The sequence below is a fragment of the Musca autumnalis genome, unplaced genomic scaffold (assembly GCF_047663935.1).
Source record: "Musca autumnalis isolate F117 unplaced genomic scaffold, ASM4766393v1 scaffold_2, whole genome shotgun sequence".
Classification (NCBI taxonomy): Eukaryota; Metazoa; Arthropoda; class Insecta; order Diptera; family Muscidae; genus Musca; species Musca autumnalis.
In genome coordinates, this window is record NW_027411755.1 from 33,730,991 (window position 1) to 33,755,675 (window position 24,685).

Genomic DNA, 24,685 nt, shown 5'->3' on the forward strand with positions numbered 1-24,685 from the left:
TTTTCAATAATCGTGGATTTTTAAAAAAAATATTTTTTCAATAATCGTGGATTTTAAAAAAAAAATATTTTTTTTAATAATCGTGGATTTCAATACTTTTTTTACAATCGACAAGGCAAAGATTGTCGATTTTGAAGAACCTACAGGCCAATAATCGTGGATGTAAAAAATATTCCTAGGATTTAGTTGATACTCCCTTATATAGGAATCACCCCCTGCTTAAGTAATATAGTCAATTTAATTGTATAGAACGTTTAGTTATGGAGTATTGTTTATTAATTTAATTATTTAACAAATGCAATTTTATATATGAAAAATATAGTATTATAATAAAATAATTTAATGCCAAGCATTTTATTTATTATTTATTAAATATGTAAAAACAAACGAAAACAATCGATTATATATAATTCTTTATTATAAATTATTTAAACAAAAAAAAACCGTCGAAAAATGTACTTAAAGTATAAAAAATTGTTAATTTAAATTTAAGTGTAATAATAACGTGTATTTTATGTAATGTAATTTATGTATGTATGTGAATGTATATAATATGTATGTATGGTTTGTAAATTTTAAATTTAAAAATAGCAAAAAATGAAAATATAATATATATACCAAGTGATATACTCAAATATATATAGAGCAATAAATATATAATTTCGAAGAAAAAAATATATAAAAAAATAAGAAAATAAAAACAAAATATTTCAAAAACACAAAAGGAAATTTGGAATTTCGTTTTAATTTCTTTTTATAAAAATTTCAAGCCTTATGTCTCCTAGTGTAAATCGCTAATGTATGAGATCGTTATTTTTATGTACTCATCTCCTGTGTAGTGTCGGTATGCTCTTCTTCCTCATCTTCCAAACGATCATTGGGTAGGAGTACTCCAAATGATGGATTCTCAATCAGACGTACTTGTTGTTTATCATTTACCCTGCGATGAGCTATTTCTCGGAATATCATAATTAGGGCCAAGACGCAAACGGCAAATAGTATTATTGCCACCGTGGCTATGGTCCAGCGGGAAACGGGAACACCCCTAAAGAAAATACAATGAGGTACAAGTTTTAAATTTTTATTCAAATAATCTTTTCAAATAACTTGGATTAAAAAAATACTTTTTCAACAAGCGGAGTTTTTTAAATATTTTTTCAATAATCCTGGATTTTTCGAAAAATATTTTTCAATTATCCTGGATTTTCTAAAAATATTTTTTCAATAATCGTGAATTGTTTTAAAAATGTATTTTAAATTATAGCGGATTTTTTAAAAAAATATTTTTTCAATAGTCGTGATTTTTTTAAATATTTTTTTAATAATCGTGGATTTTTTAAAATATATTCTTTCAATATTATTGAATGTTTTAAAAAATATTTTTTCTATAATCGTGGATTTTTTAAATGATATTTTTTCAACAATCGTAGATTTTTTAAAAAATATTTTTTCAATAATCGTGGATTTTTTAAAAAATATTTTTTCATTAATCGTGGATTTTTCAAAAAATATTTTTTCAATAATCGTGGATTTTTTAAAAAATATTTTTTCAATAATCGTGGATTTTTTAAAAAATATTTTTTCAATAATCGTGGATTTTTTAAAAAATATTTTTTCAATAATCGTGGATTTTTTAAAAAATATTTTTTCAATAATCGTGGATTTTTTAAAAATATATTTTCAATAATCGTGGATTTTTTAAAAATATATTTTCAATAATCGTGGATTTTTTAAAAATATATTTTCAATAATCGTGGATTTTTTAAAAATATATTTTCAATAATCGTGGATTTTTTAAAAATATATTTTCAATAATCGTGGATTTTTTAAAAATATATTTTCAATAATCGTGGATTTTTTAAAAATGTATTTTCAATAATCGTGGATTTTTTAAAAATATATTTTCAATAATCGTGGATTTTTTAAAAATATATTTTCAATAATCGTGGATTTTTTAAAAATATATTTTCAATAATCGTGGATTTTTTAAAAATATATTTTCAATAATCGTGGATTTTTTAAAAATATATTTTCAATAATCGTTGATTTTTTAAAAATATATTTTCAATAATCGTTGATTTTTTAAAAATATATTTTCAATAATCGTGGATTTTTTAAAAATATATTTTCAATAATCGTGGATTTTTTAAAAATATATTTTCAATAATCGTGGATTTTTTAAAAATATATTTTCAATAATCGTGGATTTTTTAAAAATATATTTTCAATAATCGTGGATTTTTTAAAAATATATTTTCAATAATCGTGGATTTTTTAAAAATATATTTTCAATAATCGTGGATTTTTTAAAAATATATTTTCAATAATCGTGGATTTTTTAAAAATATATTTTCAATAATCGTTGATTTTTTAAAAATATATTTTCAATAATCGTGGATTTTTTAAAAATATATTTTCAATAATCGTGGATTTTTTAAAAATATATTTTCAATAATCGTGGATTTTTTAAAAATATATTTTCAATAATCGTGGATTTTTTAAAAATATATTTTCAATAATCGTGGATTTTTTAAAAATATATTTTCAATAATCGTGGATTTTTTAAAAATATATTTTCAATAATCGTGGATTTTTTAAAAATATATTTTCAATAATCGTGGATTTTTTAAAAATATATTTTCAATAATCGTTGATTTTTTAAAAATATATTTTCAATAATCGTGGATTTTTTAAAAATATATTTTCAATAATCGTGGATTTTTTAAAAATATATTTTCAATAATCGTGGATTTTTTAAAAATATATTTTCAATAATCGTGGATTTTTTAAAAATATATTTTCAATAATCGTGGATTTTTTAAAAATATATTTTCAATAATCGTGGATTTTTTAAATATATATTTTCAATAATCGTGGATTTTTTAAAAATATATTTTCAATAATCGTGGATTTTTTATAAATATATTTTCAATAATCGTGGATTTTTCAAAAATATATTTTCAATAATCGTGGATTTTTTAAAAATATATTTTCAATAATAGTGGATTTTTTAAAAATATATTTTCAATAATCGTGGATTTTTTAAAAATATATTTTCAATAATCGTGGATTTTTTAAAAATATATTTTCAATAATCGTGGATTTTTTAAAAATATATTTTCAATAATCGTGGATTTTTTAAAAATATATTTTCAATAATCGTGGATTTTTTAAAAATATATTTTCAATAATCGTGGATTTTTTTAAAAATATATTTTCAATAATCGTGGATTTTTTAAAAATATATTTTCAATAATCGTGGATTTTTTAAAAATATATTTTCAATAATCGTGGATTTTTTAAAAATATATTTTCAATAATCGTGGATTTTTTAAAAATATATTTTCAATAATCGTGGATTTTTTAAAAATATATTTTCAATAATCGTGGATTTTTTAAAAATATATTTTCAATAATCGTGGATTTTTTAAAAATATATTTTCAATAATCGTGGATTTTTTAAAAATATATTTTCAATAATCGTGGATTTTTTAAAAATATATTTTCAATAATCGTGGATTTTTTAAAAATATATTTTCAATAATCGTGGATTTTTTAAAAATATATTTTCAATAATCGTGGATTTTTTAAAAATATATTTTCAATAATCGTGGATTTTTTAAAAATATATTTTCAATAATCGTGGATTTTTTAAAAATATATTTTCAATAATCGTGGATTTTTTAAAAATATATTTTTAATAATCGTGGATTTTTTAAAAATATTTTGTCAATAATCGTGAATTTTTTAAAAATATATTTTCAATAATCGTGGATTTTTAAAAAAATATATTTCCAATAATCGTGGATTTTTTAAAAAATATATTTCCAATAATCGTGGATTTTTAAAAAAATATATTTCCAATAATCGTGGATTTTTTAAAAAAAATATATTTCCAATAATCGTGGATTTTTAAAAAAAAATATATTTTCAATAATCGTGGATTTTTAAAAAAAATATATTTTCAATAATCGTGGATTTTGAAAAAAATATATTTTCAATAATCGTGGATTTTTAAAAAAAAATATATTTTCAATAATCGTGGATTTTTAAAAAAATATATTTTCAATAATCGTGGATTTTTAAAAAAAAATATATTTTCAATAATCGTGGATTTTTAAAAAAATATATTTTCAATAATCGTGGATTTTTAAAAAAAATATATTTTCAATAATCGTGGATTTTTAAAAAAATATATTTTCAATAATCGTGGATTTTTAAAAAAATATATTTTCAATAATCGTGGATTTTTAAAAAAATATATTTTCAATAATCGTGGATTTTTAAAAAAATATATTTTCAATAATCGTGGATTCCAAAAAATCAATAATCGTGGATTCCAAAAAATCAATAATCGTGGATTTAAAAAAAATCTATAATCGTGGATTTAAAAAAATCTATAATCGTGGATTTAAAAAGATCTATAGTCGTGGATTTAAAAAAATCTTTAATCGTGGATTTAAAAGAATCAATAATCGCAGATTTAAAACAAAAAAATTAATAATCGTAGATTTAAAATAAAATTCAATAATCGTGGATTTAAATAAAAGAAAAAAATCAATAATCGTGGATTTAAACAAATTCAGTAATCGTGGATTTAAACAAATTCAGTAATCGTGGATTATTTTTTTTTCAATAATCGTGAATTGTCAAAACGTATTTTTTCAATAATCGTCGATTAAAAAAAAATAAATAATCGTAGATTAAAAGAAAATAAATAATTGTGGATTTTTTAAATAACCGTGGATTTTTTAAAAATATTTTTTTAATAATCGTGAATTTTTTAAAAATTATTATTCCATTAATCGTGAATTTATTAAAAAATATTTTTGCACTAATTAGAATTTAAATAAAAAAATACTTTTTCAACATTCGTCGATTTTTTAAAAATACTTTTTCAATGATCGCTAATTTAAAAAAAAAAATATTTGTTTAACAATCGTGAATTTCTAAAAAAATATATGTCAATGATCGTCAATTTCTAAATTTTTTTATTAATCTTGGATTTTTTAAAAAATATTTTTCATTACGTGCATTTAAAAGAAATATTTTTTCAATAATCCTAAATTTTTTCAATAATCCTGGATTTTTTTTAAAAATATATTTTTAATAATCCTGAATTTTTTAAAAATAATTTTCCAATAAAAAATAATATTTCGTGGCTTTTTTAAAAAATATTTTTTTTAATAATCGTGAATTTCTGAAACAATATTTTTCGTGGATTTTTTTAAAAATATTTTTTTATTAATCGTGAATTTTTTAAAATATTTTTTCAACAATCGTGGATTTTTGTTGGAAATATTTTTTCAATAATCGTGGATTTTTGTTAGAAATATTTTTTCAATAATCGTGGATTTTTTAAAATTATTTTTTTTCAATTATCGTGGATTTTTTAAACATATTTTTTCAATAATTTTTCTCACGCACCCTCAAAAAACCTTTCAGTAAACGCGGATTTTAAAAGAATATTTTTTTTTTGCACATTCAGGGTTCTGATCTTGTATTTTTAAGAAATATTATTAGTCCAAAAACCTTACCCATTAAAAAGTCTCTCCTTTTCCACATTCTCAGCCATGCACATCCCCCGAAGGACATCATAAACTAGACCCGCCGGACATTGACATGTTGTGGAAGAACTGCACGTACCACCGCGACAATTCCATTCGTTGCAGAATCCAACACATTCATTGTAGCCCGTATCGGGATTTATGCGCGACACAAATCCCGACTTACAATTACAGGTATTGGGAGCCACACAGTAGCCATTATCGCAAGATTGTTCACAAATCGGTTCACATTCCACTGTGCTATTGGGCAAAAAACGATATCCTTCCAGGCATACACATTGATTTGGCTTTTGACATTCCGCATTTATACAAGTCTCCTGACATATGGCCTGGCAACTGTGAGGTGTACTGGCATTTGTGACCCTATAACCTTCATTACACTGACATTTATTGGGAGCCACACACATACCATTCTCACAATATGGGCGGCAATGGGCCACACAAAGATTCGGATGTTTTGTCTCTTCATAACCATCCCAACATTCACAGGTATTGGGTTCGACACAATTACTATTGATGCACGTGGGATAACATACTGGATCACAAATTGATTTGGAACCTTCTCGCAATTTATGTCCAGCATAGCAACGACAAATGCCACCAGCCGAACAGATACTGTTTACACATTTCTGGGGACAATGTGGTTCACATTTCCCCGTTAGCCATTTCTTTTCATAACCCGGATCACAGCTACAGGTTCCGGGAGCAATACATTTACCATGTTCACAATCAAAATTACAAATTGGATCACATTGATTTGGAATATTTGGATTGGGTTTATGACCCATAAAACAGCGACAAGTATCCGGAGCTGTACAAGTGCCGTGAATACAAGGCTTACGGCAAATCGGTATGCAGTGATAAAATAGCAGAGGTTGATAGCCCGGATTGCAGGTGCAAACATTGGGTGCAGTACAATTGCCATTTCTGCAACCCTTGCTACATAGAGGCTCACACACCTTTTCCTTGCTATCGGTATAAACATAACCCTCAAGACATTTGCAGGTGTCCGGTGCCGAACAAAAACCATTCACACATTCTTCTTTACACACCGGAGAACAACGGTGCGGTTCTGTTTTTTCATAACCCTCGTGGCATTCACATTTACCAGGTTCACTACAGAACCCATTTTCGCAATCTTTTGGACAAGTCGGGTCACATATGTTGCGTGATCGGTTACGAAAAGCATGGCCATCGAAGCAGGTGCATTGATTGGGCGCCGTACAAAATGAATTTACACATTTATCCTTACACGTCGGAATGCAACCCTGTGATTCAAGACTGCCAAAATTCATATAACCCTCTTTACATTCGCACACATCGGGGGCCTTGCACTCCCCATTGTTACAACCACTGGCACAAACCGGATCACATTGGCTAATCGAACCCAAACGCATTGTGTATCCTGCCCAGCAGGTACATTGATTCGGCCCTGTACACATGGCATTTTCACAGGGTTCTTCACACACCGGCATGCAGCGTTGTTCTTTCTCATCCATGCGATAGCCTTCGTCACAGTGGCATTTACCATTCGTATCACAGTGACCATTTTCACAATTGACACCATTGTCACATTGCGACTCACATTCGTTTGTACTGCCGGAAATGAATTTAAAGCCCACCTTACATTCGCAAACATCCGGTTTGATACAATCGGCATTGATACAGGGTTCACTACACATTGGATCACAAACAGTTCTATTAGCCATATTGCTGTAACCGCTTAGACACATGCAGACGTCGGGATGTATACAGCGACCTCCCTTGCAGTCGACACATTTTGGCAAGCAGGCACTGAAAGGGGAAAAACAACAAAATATAATATTTTGAAAATATGTGGAAGTTGGAAAATAACATTAATGGATGATAAAGCCATTCCTTGGCACCGTCGTGGATAAGACATATAACATTAGTTTTGAAATAAAAAATATTTATCAATAATCATGGATTTTCAAAAAATATTTTTCAAAAATCATGATTTTTTTTAAATATATCTTTCAATATTCGTGGAATTTTTAAAAAAATATTTTTCAACAATCATGGATTTTTAAAAAATAATTTTTTCAACAATCGTGGATTGTTAAAAAAATATTATTAAATAATCGCGGATTTTTAAAAATATTTTTCAACAATCCTGGATTTTTAAAAAATATTTTTCAATAATCGTGAATTTTTAAACAGATATTTTTTCAATAATCCTAAATTTTTTAAAAAATATTTTTCAGCATCAATTTAAAAAAAAATATTTTTTTTAATAATAGTGGAATTTTTTATAAAATATTTTTCCAATAATCGTAGATTTTTTATAAAATATTTTTCCAATAATCGTAAATTTTTTAAAAATATTGTTTCAATAAACGTGAATTTTTAAAAAATATTTGTCAATAATCGTGAATTTTTAAAAAATATTTTTCAATAATCGTGAATTTCTTAAAAAAATTATTTTCAATAACCGAAAATTTTTTTTAGAAAATATTTTTTCAATAATCGTGGATTTTTTTATAAAATATTTTTCGAATAATCGTAGATTTTTTAAAAAATATTTTTGCAATAATCGTAAATTTTTTAAAAAATATTTTTCAATAATCGCGGATTTTTAAAAAAATATTTTTTCATTAATTGTAGATTTTTTAAAAAATATTTTTTTCAATAATCGTGATTTTTTTAAAAAATATTTTTTCAATAATCGTGGATTTAAAAAAATATATATTTTCAATAATTGTGAATTTTTTTAAAAAATATTTTTTCAATAATCGTAGAATTTAAAAAAATATTTTTCAATAATAGAGGATTTAAAAAAATTATTTTACAATAATAGTGCATTTTAAAAAAATATTTTTCTATAATCGTGAATTTTTAAAAAAATATTCTTCAATAATCGTGAATTTTTAAAAATATTTTTTCAATAATCTTGGAATTTTTAAAAAATATTTTTTCAATAATCTTGGTTTAAAAAAATATTTTTTTTTATTAAATAAATATTTTTTTCGATAATCGTGGATTTAAAAAAATATTTTTTTAAATAATAGTAGATATTTAAAAAAATATTTTTTCAACAATCGTGAATTTTTAAAAATATATTTTGTCAATAAACGAGGATTTTTAAAAAAATATATTTTGAATAATCGTGAATGTGTTTAAAAAATATTTGTTCAATAATTGTGGATTTTCTAAAAAATATTTTTTTCATCAATCGTGGATTTTTTAAAAAATATTTTTTCAATAATCGTTAATTTTTTCAAAAATATTTTTTCAATGAGCACGTCGTTGAAAGGAAATATTAATTACATAATTTACATAATCCCAAACCGATGTTGCATTGCTTTAAGTTGTCTAGCCACTTTTTCCGCTTATGCTCGCCTACTAGCCTGTTGACTTCAAGAGTAATTTCCCAAACTCTTGGGTCCTTTGGGTTGGTACGACTAAGCTCATAATGCTCATTTGCTAGTCAAGTCACTTCTGCAGGAAAATTTACCCCCAGTTTTTGTAACTAATTTTTGTTCGTTCGTCTATTTTCGTAATAATTTAGGCATCCATAGCTCTGCCCCCAGATGACATACAGACCTAATTTTTCGTAAACGCGTTCCATATTTAGTAAAGAATTCCTCATATAAAAATCAGCGCGCTACATTTGCGCTTAGCCGAGTAAATCGATCTACAAAATTTGACAATTCGTGTGAGAAGAAAACATTTTTTTACAAAAACAGGGGGTTAGTCTAATTTCGGGTATTCGACCACCAAGTATGTAGCGAATGGCTGCATCTGTGATGATGTTCCGGAAAATTCTCTCAGTTAACCAAGAATCTGAGACAATGGACAGATCGCTGAAGCGGCGATTGGGAAATGTTCTGAACCTTTGGCAATTAGCTTCCCCGTGGAAAGTTCGGATGGTCTGTTAACGGAGACGATGATAGGAAGATTGCCCGAACTTACGAAACTGACGTCATTCATCAGACCGGCGATGTCTGGCGACTTGTGGCAATCTTCACTAATCCTCTTAGGAGCGCTTTCGTTCACCAGTGATGTTTGACGACCTGTGGCAATCTCCTCTTAGCGTCGTAAGAGCGTCTTCATTCACCTTGCAATATGTTGAGCTATCAATTTGTTCGGCCAGCGATATACCCCTTTACCTCGGTCGTCGTAGGATATGTTGGAACTTTCAAACCATTATGTCAGGAGGTATGAACCTGGATACAGGAAAATTATATAGTTATAACGGAGACAATTAGCTCCGACTTTGGTAAACATTTCAGAAACACCTTCGAACAGGCCTAAATTGCACTTTAGATATACCGAAAAGAGTGGACCAAAAGATGCCATTCTCGAACTTGATGGGTGGTGAAAATTTTTCTTTTTTAAATAATGGCTACAGAGGCTATACGAGTATTAAAAACTACATAAATAAATATACATCGTAACATACCAGAGATATAGAACATAAATATATATATATACGCCGTCATTACTGGAAACGTAAGATATTATTTTCAGTATTTTGTAATGTCCAATCGGGGTTTTTCGCTACATATTATTAAAACTAATTAGAAAGTATCAGTCAGCTGTGCCGACGGATATATACCCTCAGCCTCGGACACAAAGAACATATGTAAACTCAATACTTATAACGTTTCTATGTTTTTATACCCTACACCACTATGTGGTAAGGGGTATTATGTGTTAGTGCATTTGTATGTAACATACAAAAGGAAGCGAGATAGACCCATAGTTCCTTCTAGGGATATACATAGAATCACTTTCTGAGTCGATTTATGCATGTCCGTCCGTCCGTCCGTTCGCAACATACAGGTCGCATTTGTTGACCGATTTCGCTGAAAATTGGGGAATACCATTTTTTTAGCCGTCGGAAGATCAAGTTCGAAGATGGGCTATATCGGTCCAAGTTTTGGTATAGCCCCCTCCCGATTTAAGGTATTTTAAGGATCTTAGCCGCATTTGTTGCCCAAACCAGCTGAAATTTTACATTTGAGGTTCCCAATGGCCGCGAAATTGCTCCACTAAAAATTGTCAAGATAGCTAGATATAGATATCGAAATCGGTTTCGATTTGGATATAGCTCCCATATATATTTTCGGCCGATTTCACGTATTTTCTGTACCAAACACGCTATATATTTCCGATTTCGATGAAATTTGGAATGTGTGACCAAATTCAGTCTAGAAATAAATGTGCCAAATTATATCGAAATCGGTTCAGATTTGGATATAGCACCCATATATATTTTCGGCGATTTCGTGTATTTTCAGCTCCAAACACGATATATAAGTCCGATTTCAGTGATATTTGGAATGTGTGACTGAATTCGGTCTGGAAATAAATGTGCCAAATTATATCAAAATCGGTTAAGATCTGGATATAGCTCCGATTTATATTTTACATATTCACAGTGGTGTAGGGTATTATATAGTCGGCCCCGCCCGACTTTGATCCTTTCCTTACTGTTTTTTTTTTGCCAATTTCCCAAGAATAATGGACTTTGACTCCCAACAAAATTGTACCGTCGTAACAAGGGCCACAAAGACAAGAAATTGAAACAATCCAAGGCGAGAAATGAAATATAGACCAAAATTGAATTTGGATATTTTCCCACAAAAGTTCAACCGCTAAAAACTATCCGCTCATATCTAAAATTGTTGACATTTCCTTGACCAAAATTCTTTCATCGTGTAAAAATTTGTCAGTATTAACTGACTGCGAAATCTAGCGTGGGTTGTGGTTTCTATACACACAATTAAAACTGTGGAATTTCTGTATATACTGGGCTGTAACTCTGTCATCTGAGCACACACATCAACGTAATTGGCATCTATGGAAAGGTCGAGATATCGTCTTTCAAAAATAACTCACTTGGGCGGAATGTGTCCACCAGGAATAAAAATATAAGATATATATTGAAATTTTTTCCAATTTTCACACAAAAGTTTCGGTCTATTTCACCCGCTGAACACTATCTGATCATCATGTAAAATTGCAAGCTTCCTTTCTGTCATAAGCTCACATCTTATTTAAAATTTCGCGCTGATCGGACTATGATTGCGACCTACACAGCAGATACAAATTGGGATCAAAATTTTGTTTTTGGTCCATTTCACCCCCTAAATATTCACCATCATCACCAATAATAATAGCGATCTATTTTGATGTGAAACCGACCTCCATACCAAATTTCGTGACTATCGGTCCTTAATTGCGGCCTGGAGTTTGATTACAATTTATAATGGACAGATGGGCACACATCACTATATTATTATTCCCACATTGTGGAGTAGGGTATAATTAGGGGGTAGGAGTTCAAAAAAAAATTGTTTTGGGTCACCTCCAAAATTATTTTTGTGTGCACGCATCGTCCAAGGGGAATGACTGTAACATGTTATTTCGAAAGAGTAGAAAACATGGATGTCTCATTGGTACTAAAACTTGTTTTAAAGAAAGTTACTAAGCTAAGCCTTCATCTACCACAAAAACAACAACCTAATATGATTGATGATCGGACTTAACCACCCGTCAAACGTACCATAACACTGTGCAACATTTTAAAGGTGATCTTGTGCAAACACTTCGAACTGAGGATTTTTTGAAAGCACAGACCCAAACGACAAGAAACCCTAGTTGGGTTTTGTTGTGTCAGATCCAGCTCGGATTTTATGGCCCCATCTAAACATGGCTAAATATTGAGTTTTTAAAGAAATTCGGGGCTATATCTCTGAAACCAATGCGAATCTTCTTCTGACCTCTGAAGCAAATTTGTAGATAAGGACAAGAATAAAATATTTGGAGAAATAATGAACTCGAAAAACTACATTTATTGCCTCAAATTTCAAAATATATGCAAAAATTCTACAATTTTTATACATTTCGCACTGTATCTCCAAAACCGTTAATTTTTTCTGAATATTTTCTTTTGGAAAAATATTCCCTGGAATGTAATACACAACTTCAGAACATGTCATTGTTGTAAAATGCCTCTATGCCGTTGTTTTCAGTACATTTTTCAACGACAATTTAATAAAAATGTCAATAATGTAGTGAAATCCGAAATGCGAGAATAAACTGTTGGTGTGAACTGTGTTTGAAATACGTGTTGTAAAAGATATGATGCAAAATACCGCTGAAACAACATGAAGTAAGCATTTTAGAGTTTCAGAATGTTCTAAAGAATTGTTGAGAACTTTATTTGGAAGGTTTTTGCAAAAGGTTACTTGGTTCAACTGCCAATAGTTTAGCCTATACTGACCAGAATTTCAGCAATTATGTAAAATTTTCTATATTTTATAGATTTTGATGCCCTAGATGGAGTTTTTCGTATGTGGTTTCTTCAAGAGATAAGTTCTACTAGTTTAGGGCTACAATATTGCTAAAGACAGCAAGGCCAAATTCCTATTCCTTTCTGAGATAAAAGCCTGATAAATGCAAAAAAGTGAAGATTTAGCCCGGTTTAGATGAGGCCATAAAATCCGAACTGGATCTGACAGGACAAAACCCAACTAGGGTTTTTGTAGTCTAAATATGTACTTTCAAAAAATCCATGCTAGAAGTTGTTTGCATTTTCAGTGCTGCATAGTGTAATGGTTGGATGTGTTAGACTCCTAATTTGTCAATGTACCTCTTAGGTCATAACAGCTCAACTCGAAAGAAAGTTAATTAAATAAACATATTACTATAAGTGACCATCGCCTTAATAAGCCAAAAACAAAACGAAAGTGATCTTCTTCAGATATCATATTCCACTTTTTCAGGAATAAGCTTAGACGTGGTGGTACAGCTTAGTACTTTAATACAACTCCTGGTGAAGGGTAAACAGTTCTGTCCGTTTAAATAATTTTTAAAAAGCCTGCACAATATACCAGGTGGATATGCCGAAATTGAGGATTTTGTAAAAAAGTTTCCTACCCGCCAAGGCGAAAGGAAGCTCAAAGGACTATGATGCGGTTTTTCATGCCCATTCTATAACAACATATTACAGAATTTAATGTACAAAGAACACAATATGTAGAAAAAATTCCGCACACCCAATTTCATGACTCATAATTCAGCGATAAGACTAAACACCGACAACAACAAAACAATAACAAAATAGGAAATTTCTATTAGTTTTTTTTTATCAGGCATTAGATGCCAGCACAATAGCAGTCATCATGACCAACACCACCACTACTTACATACCCAGATTCACTTTCTCGTTCATAACCTTCACAGCAGACCTCTTCCATATCGGTATAGGTTTCCCTAACGGGACGCAATACGAATGGATTTAACCCAGAAGCACATTCAAATGAATCACAACGGTCTGAATATTTGCGCATTGTAACCAAGGTGACACGATATTTGGTGGTTCTAGGTTGAAAGAAAAATGGGAACTTGATAAAAAACGTTTCTTCATTGGATATTCACATTATTAGCTTACGGCACTTTTTCGGTGCAACCGTTTACTGCCTCAATAACACCCCACAGGGCTAATATGAGTAAAAATACTTTGATTTTCATTGCTTTAATTTCTCTATTTATTGCTGTTAACTGTTTGTAAGGCAAACAACAATAACAACACCACACGTTAAATCTATTTCACAACCGTTCTTCAGAATAGCTTACAAGAAATTGATTCAATCTAAAAAAGATGACTTAAAAAGAATTTCCATTCAATCTCTTCGGATTTTTTCATTGTTTAATGCATGGTGTTGTTCTTCTTATCTACTCGACTGGGTCGATGTGTCCAAAAGGCAATTGGGTTGTTTGCACTCGCGAGAGTGCTTGTTGGGATCATCATAATCATCAGCTTCATAGTCTATATCAGAAATAACAGTATCATTATGGTGGTGTTCACGTTGCTATTATTGTTGTTTTTATTGCCTAGACGATACATTGACCCATAGAAAGAAATCAGAAGAACATTATGATCCACGCTAATTTTTAAAGACGTCTTGAAAGGTTTAATCCTAAATTTCGTACATATGTATATGTATTTGAATGTGAATGTGCCGTCGTTCTTTCAAGACAAGTGTGCCAAAGTTGAGATCATTTATACAAGTTTTATTAAATTTTCTTAAACAACAAATACAATGACCGAAGAACTGTCGCAATCAATAACAAATGAGTTTATTTGCCAAAGGAGGGAATATTGGCGTTGCCAGTTGGAACTTTATAATTTATGATTTGGTCGGTTTATATTTTGGACGTTTTTTATTCAACATTTCGTTTGTGTAGTCTTGAGTTGAGTAGCCCAACTGTAAAAAATACAAAATACATACGAAGTTGTTTTTCTTGGCACCGGAATGACACCGAACACCACTACATCAGCGTTACGGCCAGCGGCTGCCACATCATTGCACATATTTTTGTGTTAGTATTTTTTATTCTCTGTTGGAATGCCTGGATGCCCGGATTCTTTTGGTTCGTGTCAAGATGAAAGAAAACTCAGAACAAATTTGGATGTGTAACGGTTTTATACCCTCAGCATTTATGCTAACGAGGATATATACTAGGGTTATGACTTTTTGACATTTTTTCTCAAAAATGATTTCCTGTAGCAGGGATGAATGAACTTTTGCCTAATAATCACTACGCTATCGTTTATTCCATTTAAAAAGTAAAAAAAAGTTCACGCACAAATCGATTTTAAAAATATAATTTTTTGAAAAAATATATGAAATGAAAGAAAAAAATTTTTTCAAAAATTATTTTTTTTTTGCACGTATGAATAAATGTAAGCCTACTAATAACTATAATAATGTTTATTTCATTCAAATGTTAAAAAAGATCATGCACCACAAACCACTTTGAAAAAATTTTAGATTTTTTTTTTATTTTTTTAAATTATATCTTTAAATAAAAGCGTTTACGACATTTTTATGATTCTCAGAATTGAAGAAAATTAGTAAGAAATAAATGTTATGTCAGTTTAACTATCTCATGTGACTCTAAAGTTTAATTTATATTGTATATCTGCTTACAGTGACTTCAAAAAATTGTCCATAATTTTGATAAATTCAAATTTTAAAATTATTTTGTGCGTGAGGTTTTTTCACCGAATCACCTTATAATTATGATTTTATGTAATCTTATGGCAAAACTCATCACGCTATGATACAGGGATATGAGGTTGTAAAAAAGTCATAACCCTAATATATACACTTTCATACTGACAAAATGTTCCTCATCGAAATAATGGTCTTAGATCCCAAATTTGTTTGGACGAAATCCGTTTCAGACAATTTGGAGTTGATTTAACCATGTCCGTCCGTCTGGCTGGCTCTCGAACGAATCAACCGATTCGGCCCCAAATTTGGCTTTCTTAATATTTTGTCCAAACTTAGTTTAAGTTCGAAGATGGGTTATATCTGTCCACTCCTTCAGGTACCTCCCCCACAAAAGTTCAAAAATGTTCGGAAAAATTGTGCGCACTATAACTCTTGAAGGGAGTAACCGATTTGGTCCATTCATTGCACGTCGTGAAATTTCTACCAAAATTAGATTAGGTTCCAATATGAATCGGAACCTAAACCTAAATTTCGGAAAAATTCAGTTTAGGACTTGTGATCGAATCGCTTTGATTTTCGTCGTAACAACATGTATTCACTGCCAGCCATACGACGGTACAAGTTTCATCAGGGACAAGTCCATACTTCCTGAGAAAATACCCTGAACGGTGCAAAGAACCACTGTGACACCGCGTGTAGTGGTTGGAGCGCAAAATAACTCTCGATTCGGTGTAAAATTTGGCCTTCGTAATTTTTTGTCCAAAATTAATTTAAGTTCAAAGATAAGCCATATCGGTCCACTCCTTCAGGTACCTCCCCCACATATGTTCAAAAATATTCGGACAAAATTTGGCCACGATAACTCTTAAAGGGAGTGACTGATTTGGTCTATACTTTACACATCCTAATATATCCACCAGATATAGATAAGGTTCGAATATGGACTATATTTGTCCACTCCTTCGGTTACCTCAGACAAAAAATGTTGGATAAGTTCACTTTAAGAACTGCTCTCGAATCACTTTGATTTTTGTTGAAGCAACTTGCATTCGCTGCCTCGATTATGATGGTAAAAGTTTTTGTCAGGTGCAAGTCCATACTTCTTGTGAAAACCGCTCAAAAGTTGTAAAAAACCCTATGGCAATATATGTAGTGTCTGGAGAGCACGTTAACTCTCGAAGTGATCAACCGATTTGGTCCAAAATTTGGCCTTCGTCATATTTTGTACAAACTTAGTTTCAGTTCGAAGATGGGCAATACCGGTCCACAACTTCCGGTACTTCCCCCAATATTTAAGAAATGTCACTAAAATGGTACGATATCTCTTGAACCGTTCAATCAATTTGGTCCAAACTTTGGATTTCTTAACATTGCGTCCAAATATAATTTAACTTCTAAAATGGTCCATATCGGTCCTTTCCTTAGGGTACCTCCCCCGCAATAGCTCAACATTTATGTCTAAGTGCAGTTAAGGGTCTGTTCGAAGATCCTTTGGAAATGTATAACGATGCTGTTCGTTGTGGCCCTGTTTACAGCGGTATTATATTTTCCGTGGACAAGCCAATGCTTCCTGGCATATTGGTCCCAAAGTTATACAATGACCTACTGAAATGACTAGTGGGCCGATATCTATCGAAAAGATATGACTCCCAAAATAAGATCAACTTCCATAATAGACATTCCTTCAAGTACCTCCTCCGCAACACTTTTGAACTTAAATCCTAATCCACATTTTTTTCGGCAAGTTCAAATGTCCAAAAGGGCCACAAAATTCTGAAAAGAACCTAAATACATTCGATCTGTCCGTAGATGAAAGTTTCAATTCACATAGGCTCAGGGTATATCTCTGTCGGCAAAGCCGACTTATATTTTTTTACTTATTCACATTCGCATCCACCACACTGAAACTTCTGTGAGATGCAATATATGTCTGAAGTTGGTGTATCTCTGGTGCGACATAGTACTGATATCATCGTAACATCGTGACATCGTAACGAAGTCTGGAAAATGGACAGGGTAGTCCAGCTACTGAAGACAGGCAAAAATTCTATCAATCGCACAGACCGAATTCGCTTTTGTCGCCCTTAAGAAAAACTCTTGAGGCTTTACTCCTTCCTAGTATCAGAAATAGCTATCCAGTGGCCAGTAATCAGCATATTAATTGAGGAGAGGAGAATAATCAGTGCGCTCGACTCATCAAAAATGTTTGAAGCTGATAATCACTCCACGCCTTTTTAAGACATTGTACAGACTACCCTCCGGCTAAAGTTTGAAACGTTGGATAATCAATTATATGTGTGAACGTCAGTCGTACATGGAAGTCAGGAAAAAGAAGTCGAAGCCCCGCTGAAAGTTGTATACTACCAACGAAGACTAAATACAAAATTTCGCCCATTTCGGTGGAATATTGAAGCCACAACCTTCAAAATACCGAAAATTGGAATGTTCTGTTATATGGGGGCTATATGAAGGCGTGGACTATACCGACAAATTTAGAGGGGAATGTTGAATACCCCCAATTAAGACCAAATTTAAAATACCGAAAATCGAGAGGTACACTTCTATCCGGGTAATATGAAGGCGTGGACCTATACCGACAAATTTCATATGGAAAGTTTTATACCCCAAATGAAGATTAAATACCAAATTTCAGCCATTTCGGAGGTATATTGGAATACAACCATCAAAATAACGAAAATCTGGGGGTATTGCTTTATGGGGGCGGCGTGGACCTATACTAACAAATTTCATATGGAAAGTTTTATACCCCAAATGAAGATTAAATACCAAATTTCAGTGGAATATTGAGGCCACAACCTTCAAAATACCGCAAATCGGCAGGTACTGTTCTATGGGGGCTATATGAAGCCGTGGACCTATACCGACAAATTTCATATGGAAGGTTTTATACCTTAAATGAAAACTAAATACTAAATTTCAGCCATTTCGTAGGAATATTGAGGCCACAACCTTCAAAACACAGGAAATCGTGAGTTACCGTTCTATGGGGCTATATGAAGACCTGGGCCTATAGCGACAAAATTCTGGAGAAAAGTTGTATACCCCCAACGAAGACTAAGTACCAAATTTCAGCCATTTCGGTGTGATAATAAAGGTAAAAAATTAAAAATACCGAAAATCGGGTGGTACCGTTCTATGGGGGCAATATCAAAACGTGGACCGATATAGCCCATGTGCAATACTAGAAGTAATATAAATAATATAAATAAATAAATATTGCAAAGCTCTATCGTAAAAATTGCGAGCTGTATATTGATTTCAACAGACGGACGAACGTACAGACGGACATTGTTTTATCGACTTAAAATGGTATCTACCATTCTCCTTATAATTGGAATCGAATTTGTTCTTCTTCTTTATACCCTCCACCATAATATGGAGGGTATAATTTTATTTGCCATTCCGTTTGTAACACATCGCAGAAATTCTAAGTCAATATAACCATGCCCATCTGTACGTCCGTCCGTCTGTTGAAATCAAGATACAAGTCGCAATTTTTAAGATAGAGCTATGTAATTTGTTATAGAAGTATCTGTTACTCCTAGGATGTTTTGGTATTGAAAATGGGCTATATCGGTCCACGTTTTAAACAGTCCCCATAGAACGGTACCACCCGATTTTCGATATTTTTAAGGTTTTAGCCTCACTATCACACCGAAATGACTGAAATTTGGCATTTAGTCTTCGTTGGGGGTATGAAACTTTCGACTTGAATTTTTTTCATATAGCCCCCGTAGAACGGTACATCCCGTTTTTCGACATTCTCTAGGTTTTAACCTCAATATCCTACCGAAATGACTGAAATGTGGTAGTCTTCGTAGGGGGAATACAATTTTCCGCTTGAAATTGGTCGGTATAAGTCCACGTCTTTATATAGCCTTCATAGAAGGAAACCTACCAATTTTCGGTATTTTCAAAGTTTTAGCCTCATTATCCCAACAAAATGGCTTAAATTTTGTATTTAGTCTTCGTTCGAGGTATAAAACTTTCCACCTGAAATTTGTGGGTAAAAGTCCACGTCCTTATAGAACGGTTTTTGATTATTTTGTAGGATGTGACCTCAATATCCCACTGAAATGACTGATATTTGGTATTCAGTATTCGTTGGGGGTATAAAACTTTCCACCTGAAATTTGTCGGTATAGATCCATACTCTCTGTTAGCCCCATGGAATGGAACCTCCCGATTTTCGATATGTTTAAAATTGTGTCCTCAATACCCTACCAAAACGGCTGGAATTTGATGTTTAGTCTTCATTGGGGGTATACAATTTTCCACCTGAAATTTTTAGCTATAGGTCTACGACTCTATTACACCTAAAATTTGTAGGTATAGGTCCTCGCCTCTATTGCACCTGAAATTTGTAGTTATATGTCCACGCCTCTGTTCCACCTGAAATTTGTAGGTATAGGTCTACGCCTCTATTGCACCTGAAATTTGTAGTTATATGTCCACGCCTCTGTTCCACCTGAAATTTGTAGGTATAGGTCTACGCCTCTATTTCACTTAAAAGTATATCCACGCCTCCATTCCGAAGGAAATTTGTAGGTGCATATACGGCACGCCTCTATTCCACTTAAAAGTATGTAGGTAAATGTCCACGACTCTATTCCATAGGAAATTTGTAGGTACATATACATATGTCACGCCTCTATTCCACCTAAAAGTTGTAGATATATTTCCACGTCTCTATTCCACCTACAAGTTTGTAGGTATATGCCCACGCCTCTATTCCACCTGAAAATTGTGGGTATATGTCCACGCCTCTATTCCACCTGAAAATTATGGGTATATGTCCAAGCCTTTATTCCACCTGTAATTTTTTGGTATAGGCCCACGTCTTCATATAGCTCCTATTGAACGGTACCTCCCAAATTTTCGGTGTTTTTAAGGTTTTAGCCTTCAATTAACACACCGAAATAGCTGAAATTTTGCATTTCGTCTTCTTTGGGGGTGTAAAATGTTCCCCCTGCAATTTGTCGGTATAGGTCCACGTCTTTATATAGCCCCCATAGAACGGTATTTAGTATTCGGTATTTCGATAATGGCTGAAATTTGGTATTCGGTCTTCGTTGGGGGTAAAAAAAAACTTTCCACCTGAAATTTGTCGGTATAGGTCCACGTCTTCGTATAGCCCCATTGAACGGTACCTCCGGATTTTTGGTATTTTGAAGGTTGTGGCCTCAATATCCCATCATAGAACGGTGCCTCCCGATTTTCGGAATTTTGAAAGTTGCGTCCTCATTATCACCCGGAAATGGCTGAACTTTTACATTTAGTCTTCGTTGGCACTATAAATTTCCTCGCAAAAAGGCTATCCATATATATCCAGCAGAAAATCAAGCCCGTGTTGCCCAATTTCATGTATTTCGAAGGTTTTTCGTTAAATTTTCGAACCGAGATAGCTGTAACTAAATATTTTGTGTTGTCAAAGGATACAAAAGCTAAATTCGGAAAATTGTAAATATTGGACCATGGTCCATATGAGCCGTTTTAAAGGGAGTATTTAGAGTTAACTCTGCTCCTGCAAGGAATATGAGGAAGGGTTTATTTGTTCCTTTTTACTACATAAAAAGGTCGGACCGGCCGAATTTAACGTCATTCTTACTTGTTCCTCTATAACTTTATTTTCTCCAGCACTTTATCAGGATGGACACGGTGCTCTTGAAACAAATTTAAATGGAAGGTGCTGGGAAGTTTTTGCGGACTCTGAAACTACAATGTTCATAGATGAGAAAAATCAAAAAATCGCTGTAGAGCTTTTAAAATAAATCACGATTAAAGTTGACATTTTTAAGGGTTTTTTAGGTTTTCACGATTTTGCTTGCAAGTCCTATCGAAATGGGACTAAAGAAAATGTTGTGGCTACAAAATTCTCTACAAGATTGGCTTTTTAAATATCTTCGTAGTTTTTGCCGTTATTAAAATATAGAAGTTATAATTAGAACTATGAAATGACTGTATCGCCTCCTTATAAAACAATGTCATGTATAGTACGCCCAAAACTAACTTTAAATGAAAGCCGCTTACACCTTGGAAATTTTTGCGGATTCTGAAATAAAAATGTTTATAGATGAGAAAAATCCAAAAACAAGAAAACATAGCTGGATGGATTTTTTTAATAAATCGCGATCAAAATTCACAGTTCTAGGGTTTTTTTTTTAAGTTTTCACGATTTTGCTTGGAAACCGCAAGTCCAATCAAAATGGGACTAATTAAAATGTTGTAGCAAGGAAAATTCTGGCTGATTGACATTTTCCTATGTTTTACCATTTTTAAGATATAGAGGTTCAGATCAAACTTTCAGATTTTTTTTTCTTAGGTTTTCACGATTTAGCTTAAAAACGCCAAATCCTTTCGAAATGAGACTAAGGAATATGTTGCAGCTGTAATAATTTTTTACAAGATTGGCTTTTGTAATTTTTTCCTAGGTTGTAGCATTTTTGAGATATATAAGTTTAAGTTGGGAAATTGCAGTCATGCCCTTGTTTAATAAGGGTGCGATACAATCAATTCATTGTTCTAATTTTAACTAATATATCTCAGTAACTGTAAAAACTACGAAGATATTAAAAATATTCAGTCTTGTAGAGAATTTTCATAGCTACAAAATTTTCTTTAGACTCATTTCGATAGGACTTGCGGATTCCAAGCAAAATCGTGAAAACCTAAAAACCCCTTAAAAATGTCAACTTGAATCGCGATTTATTTAAAAAGCGCTCCGGCGATTTTTTGGTTTTTTTTTTTTTTTGATTTTTCTCGTCTATGAACATTTTAGTTTCAGAATCCTCAAAAACTTCCTAGCGTAAGCACCTTCCATTTAAATTTGCTTCAAGAGCACCGTGTGGACCCAATGGACCGCAAGGTCTCCAAATGAAGTAGCTGCCTACTACATCAACTACGAGTCTTTTGACCTTACCTAATATTAACATTTCAAAATAATTATTTATATTTTCGCGAAAAATATTCAAAGGCATTCTTCAAAGCTTTTTATACCCTCAGCCTTTAGGCTATGAAGGGTATATACACTTTCATACGGGCAAAATGTGCCTCATCGAAATAATGGTTTTAGACCCCAAGTATGTTTGGACGAAATGTGTTTCAGACAATTTGGAGTCGATTGAGCAATGTCCGTCCGTCTGTCTGTCTGTCTGTCTGTCTGTCTGGAGCGCACGATAACTCTCGAAGGGATGAACCGATTCGGTTCAAATTTTGGCTTTCGTAATATTTTGTCCAAACTTAGTTTAAGTTCGAAGATGAGCTATATCGGCCCACTCCTTCCGGTACCTCCCCCCAAAAGTTCGAAAATGTTCGGAAAATTTGTACGCACGATAACTCTTGAAGGGTGTAACCGATTTGGTCCATACTTTGCCCATCGTGGAGCGTGTACCAGACTTAGATCAGGTTTTAATATGGACTCAATCGGTCCACTCCGTCGGGTACCTCCCACACAAAATTTTGGAAAAGTTCAGTTTAGGAACATCTCTCGAATCGCTTTGATTTTTGCTTTAGCAACTTGTATTCACTACCCTCCATACGACGGTATAACTTTCATCAGGGGCAAGTCCATACTTCCTGAGAAAATAGCCTGAAAGTTGCAAAAAACCCCTATGACACCGTGTGAGGAGGTTGGAGGGCAAAATAACTATCGAACAGGTCTGCCGATTCGGTCCAAAGTTTGGCCTTAGTAATATTTTGTCCAAACATAGTTTAAGTTCGAAGATAAGCCATATCGGTCCACTCCTTCAGGTACCTCCCCCACAAAAGTTCAAAAATGTTCGGAAAAATTGTGCGTACGATAACTCTTGAAGAGAGTGGCCGAATTGGTCCATACTTTACACATCCTAATATATCTACCAGATATAGATCAGGTTCAAATATGGACTATATTTGTCCACTCCATCCGGTACCTCCCACTCAAAATTTCGGATACATGTTCACTTTAAGACCTGCTTTCGAATCACTTTGATTTTTGTTGATGCAACTTGCATTGCTGCCTCAAATGCGATGGTAAAAGTTGTTTCAGGGCAAGTTCATACTTCTTGAGCAAACATCCCTGAAGTTCTAAAAAACCCCTATGGTACCATATGTAGTGGCTGGAGATCCATTCTTTTTAGTATCTCCTCCGCAAAACTTTTGATATTAAATCCTAATCAACATTTTTGTTAGTTCAAACGCCCAACATTTTTAAAACTCCCTAAATACATGCGTTTTTTGGAAAAAAATTGTTTCAATATACACAGGCTGAGGGTATATCTCTGTCGGCAAAGCCGACTGATACTTTTTTACTTGTTTCATAATAAAATGGACCCACAACAATGCAGACAACCACATACAAATCAAATAATTTCCCATCGTTGAACTTATTGCAATACTTATAAGGAAATAAATGAATCAGTACAATTCAACTCTCTCAGCAGGAGCTCTGCTTTTAGTATTCCAAAATCGGCTGTTTTTCTTCACAATACGACGATCAGCTTTGTTTTAATTCAGTCAACCCAAAAGCAAGTGTTATCTGGAGATGCGACGAAGTTGCATATAATTCGCAAACTACAAATGAGTGGCGACAAAAAATCAAAACTTATGAAAGAAAAACAAAACACAAATAAAGAATTCCAATGACATATTTAAATTTATTAAAGAAATCATTTATTTATAAGTGAAGAAAAAAGTCAGATGATAAGTCGATACCCTACGCAGGCAGTTGGGGAAATTTTGAAGTTTCTGTCAAAAGAGAGTTTATCTTCTTAAATATGAAAATATAAAAACATGATATGGTGATGATGAATTATCTGGGAGGAACGAAAACTTTTAGCACCCTTAATGCAATAATACAAAACTTCTTGAAGAACTTATAGCTTATTTTTCAGATCCCTTTCATCATACATATTTTTAGAAACAATTTCCCAAGTATGCAACTAGGTCGTACCAGCTGAATCATTATTGGCGCTTGCAGATAGTAGCAATAACGATAAGTTTTTTCATTTCATTTATTTTTGTTTTTTTTTTTTTTTTTTGCAAGGAGCCACTATCACAATACTTGAAAGGGGAAAAACAATGAGACGAAGAAACAAAAACAAAACGATCTACTCAGCAGCGCAGTGA

At 31.9% G+C, this 24,685-nt stretch overlaps 1 protein-coding gene across 1 annotated transcript; it reads right to left on the reverse strand.

The window, feature by feature from the left end:
* Positions 1-352: 352 nt before the first annotated feature.
* NimC2 (Nimrod C2) lies at positions 353-14,182 on the reverse strand. Its single transcript, XM_073967504.1, has 4 exons — positions 13,990-14,182; positions 13,749-13,919; positions 5,538-7,361; positions 353-1,045 (listed from the first exon to the last, which is right to left on the reverse strand). Exons 1-4 carry the CDS (start codon positions 14,067-14,069, stop codon positions 817-819), a joined length of 2,304 nt encoding a protein of 767 aa, XP_073823605.1. The 5' UTR covers positions 14,070-14,182; the 3' UTR covers positions 353-816.
* Positions 14,183-24,685: the final 10,503 nt, after the last annotated feature.